The sequence below is a fragment of the Xyrauchen texanus genome, unplaced genomic scaffold (assembly GCF_025860055.1).
Source record: "Xyrauchen texanus isolate HMW12.3.18 unplaced genomic scaffold, RBS_HiC_50CHRs HiC_scaffold_1693, whole genome shotgun sequence".
In the NCBI taxonomy this organism is placed as follows: domain Eukaryota; kingdom Metazoa; phylum Chordata; class Actinopteri; order Cypriniformes; family Catostomidae; genus Xyrauchen; species Xyrauchen texanus.
In genome coordinates, this window is record NW_026266085.1 from 1 (window position 1) to 4,148 (window position 4,148).

The 4,148-nt window shown below is 37.7% G+C and overlaps 1 protein-coding gene across 1 annotated transcript; it reads left to right on the forward strand.

The window, feature by feature from the left end:
* Nucleotides 1-1,298: 1,298 nt before the first annotated feature.
* Nucleotides 1,299-4,134, forward strand: LOC127641789 (GTPase IMAP family member 9-like; the record flags this gene model as incomplete). Its single annotated transcript, XM_052124647.1, has 2 exons — nt 1,299-1,358; nt 3,616-4,134. Coding segments are annotated over 2 exons (579 nt in total), but the record flags the coding sequence as incomplete, so codon positions are not given.
* Between the last annotated feature and the right edge of the window lie 14 nt (nt 4,135-4,148).

Sequence of the window (4,148 nt, forward strand, 5' to 3'; positions counted from 1 at the left end):
TAAATAGTATGGCAACACTTACAGTAGTGTATAACATTAAACTAGATGGTTGTTAACAGCAAAATAAATTGTGATTGCCCACTGACTGGTAAAAGTTCAGATTTCACTCACTAGTGATTGAGTAGTGTAGTGGAGGGATCGGGAAGACTCAGTGGCCATCAACCCAAGCATTAACTACACCAAGCTCTGAAGGATGGACTGAACATGGGTGTTGGACAGGCGAGACATTTCCTCTGAGCTAGAATCAGCCAATCGTCAAGAAGACACGAATAACACTCAGACTTAGAGGAGCAAGTGCTGCGTTAATACACTTATTGAAAGTGTTAAGAGCCAGGGACAGGCAGAAGGGGACGACCTTGAATTAAAACTAAAGAGGACATACGTCTGTAAGGCTTGTATGGCAGCACGGGCTTGTGCTTCCAAGCTATCATTGCAGATGTGGGGCACAAATGAGCAGCCACAGCCTCTTTAACTGGGGAAATCTCAAGGTACCTGTGTGCACAAAGGTAGAAGTAACAGGGACATTCACTCTCCAGGTCATGCAGCTCTGGCAGAACAGCACCGGGTGACTGAATTTGATGATGTGCCGTAAAAATGCTCATCCAGTCAAGAACACTCCGTAACATCTGGATTGGGCCATTCGAGGTTAAGCTGCTCATGTGAAAACCTCGTTCAACTCAGAGTCAGAGGTTGATTTAATCTGCTTTAGCCACAGAGGGGGGAAATATGGCAAGCTCCTAAATTGGATATATCTCTTGCGAGGACAAAAACACTGAAAAAAATGTCATCTTGAAAAAATGGCTCCTTAATTTCTTTTAGCCTGTAGACCCCAATGAGCAAACCAAAATCAACTTTGGCAAGGATCCAGAAACACTATAAGAAATTATTTAGTGGAGAAAAAAACTTTGTGAGAATCCAGGATCAGCTGGGGGAGCCAGGTCTCCTCTGGCTATAAAGAATGAATATAATGTCCATACAGTTAGCTCTGTGTAATATATGGCCTGTTTTAATTGAGTAGATTCAATCTGTATATAATCACCATCTGGCAAATTTTGGGAGAGGGAGGGCTTACTGTCTTAAGACTTTGAAATCATCAATCAAACCTCATGAGTATGTACTCTAAAACAACAAATCAAGAAGGTCATTCATTCAGGGTAACCTTTTATATTGAAGCTCATTTCTTATTTTATGCCTTGTTTGTTTATATATATTTTTGTAGAGCTATTTCGTTTTTGTAGAAAGTAAGGTGTGGAATTACTCTGTACCCCAGAGTTAAATTTAAGATTTTGTTTCTGCAGATTTTGTCTACAGTCCTGCTCGAAGGAGAAGATGCAGTAAAGAGATTAACCCTCCTCTGAGTAAGTCTGTAAATAATGACTTTACATAAACATATATTGTATGTGAATACTTCATGCACAATTGGGCTTATTCAGAAAACGGCCGCGGCTGCAGTGAATGAGTTGCCTTTAAATTGTGTTAAGTCGGGATATAATAGTGCGCATGGTGGCATCTGTTCACGACAATATCATATTTAGGCAGCTTGTTCTGACACAGAGACCACTGTGTGCATTTGATTAGCCTCTTTTCATTCAGGACTTTTGTCCCAGAATAATGTAATTTTCTTCCACACCTCGTATGACTCTTTTATGTACTTATAATCCCACTGAGGGTTTTACCCTTTTTAACCATAGATTTGGATTTGCTCATGAATCGATCAATAAATGATGCATCTCTATGAATATGGATCTAATTTTGGAAGGTTTTTTTTTTTTTCTCCTTTCTCTGACCACCCAGCCAAATTGGTGATATACGGTTCAGTATTATAGCCTTGATTATTGCAAAACATCCATTGTTTTGGAGTTTCCTGCATTAGAGGATGGCTTATCTCCTGTCCCATAATGTCACCTCAGTATGAGTATTCAGGTATATAATGGTTAGTCAAGAGAAACGAAGCAAGTTAGTAAAATGTTATCCGGATGGAGAAAAGGATGGAAGACCAATATCTATATTTTTGTACCCATAGAAATTAGATGTTGAGATTGAACTCTCCTTCCTATCTTTCAAAATAGGGATAACCTTTAAACTGCTGCAGCGGTGATGAGGTTTAACCTTCCTTCCTATTTATAATAGGGCAAAAATCATCTCTATGAAGAGGCCCCCGCATGCAGAGTTATGAACAATATCGAGCCAAATGAAACTACATTCTCTTCAATCTCTCATCAGACAGATAAATACTTGATAATGAAATCAATCTTACCTGTCTGGAGAAATCACACTTCTGACACCATAACTGTGCTTTCTGATGACACAGCAAGATATACCAATCTAAGAAGATGTTGAGAGGCTTTTATTATTTTACAACACTACTAAGATGAACAGAAAACATGGACAAGTTCTCGAAAAGTAAAAATATTGACGATAGTTAGCCTATGTGGGATAGTGGTATGCCGTAGAATTCTTTAGTCGTAAAAAGTTTGCCATGGAAGAAAAAAGGTTGGGAAACACTGACTTAAGTAGCCTAAAATCTCCAAAATTAGTTCTTATTCAGTTGATATAACGTTAGTAGCCTGTGGCTGTTAATGAACATGTTTTCAGTTGAGTTATTTGACCGTCGAGGGTTTTCTGTTCAGTGATCAGAATATAGAGCTGTCCATCGTGCTGATCTCGTTCTATGTCTGATTTACTTGGCTCTTTGGTTATAGGGCTGTTGAGAATACTTCATTTAGTTTTTGTCAGTGGGGGATTCTGTTCAGAAGAATCATTTTAACAGTTTCCCAATTGCTTGAACGTGGTAAAAATGTGTTGCAAAGTGTGTTCACAATATGTTTTAAAAAGAAAGACAAACGTTTGAAATGTTTTGAAAAAATAAAACCGATTTCAAAATTAAACTGAATTTAAAATGGAATGTTGATAGATTAATAAAAAGTTTATCTTAATAAAATCATTTTGACCCAATTTGAAATCCCTGCTCTAGATTACACAGGCTTGGTCTTGAAGACACACCCACCTGCTGGCGATGCCAATCAGAATATGAAGACACATCACATATTTTTTGGTGGTGTGTTAAGATCCAAGAATTTTGGTTGAAGGTTCAGAGTAGTTTGTGTGATGTATTGGGCACTCAAATTTCATTTTGCCCCAGACTCTGTATTTTAATCTATGTCTCAATCTCATCAATATGAGGGATAAACACACAAAAAATGTGTTGCTAACCAGTGTCATGACTGGCAGACAAATTGTTTTAAGGGGATGGTGAGGCTAATAGTGGGGGTTAAATGTTGATTCTGTGTGTATATATATATATATATATATATATATATATATATATATAAATGTTATGCTTTTCTTTATTATCTATATGAATAAATAAAAAATGTTAATCAGAAAAAAGATTGAGTAATCTGAGGATCAGTGTGGTGATTTGAGAAGTGAACTGTTTCAGTCGATTCAGTCCGATTTACAGAACTAGTTCAACTCATTCACTAAAAAGAAATGTTTCAAAAGAATGATTAATTCACACAATGAACATCACTACTAAAAATCTTGTTGTTGCACATTAAATGTCATATATATATATATATTTATATGTCATGTATTGTGTTGTGTTTGTTCCAGTGAGTGATTTGAGGATTGTTCTACTGGGGACGAATGCTTCAGAAAACAGTCGAGTGGGAAACGTCCTGTTAGGAAGAGCAGCGTTTGAGACTGAAGAACCTCCAGATGTTGTAGAAAGAGTTGGAGGAAAGGTGAAGGACAAACACATGATGGTCATCAACACTCCAAACATCTCACAACATGAGATGACACAGAGAGTGAGAGAGTGTGTGTATCTGTCTGCTCCAGGACCTCATGTGATCCTTCTGGTACTGAAACATGATCAGTGTTCAGGAGAAGAGAAAGAACATGTGGAGATGCTGCTCAACTCTTTCTCTCACGCTGTTTATCAACACACAATGGTGTTCACCACACAAGAGTCACACACTCAAGTCAATGACATTGTACAGGCAATCATTCACAAATGCAACAACAGACACTTCAGACTGGAGACAAACAGCACTGCTGCTCAACTCATAGAGAAATGTGAAGAAATTGTGCACAGCAATGAAGGACAATATTTGATTTGCAAAGAAAAAGGTGAGTGTGAATAT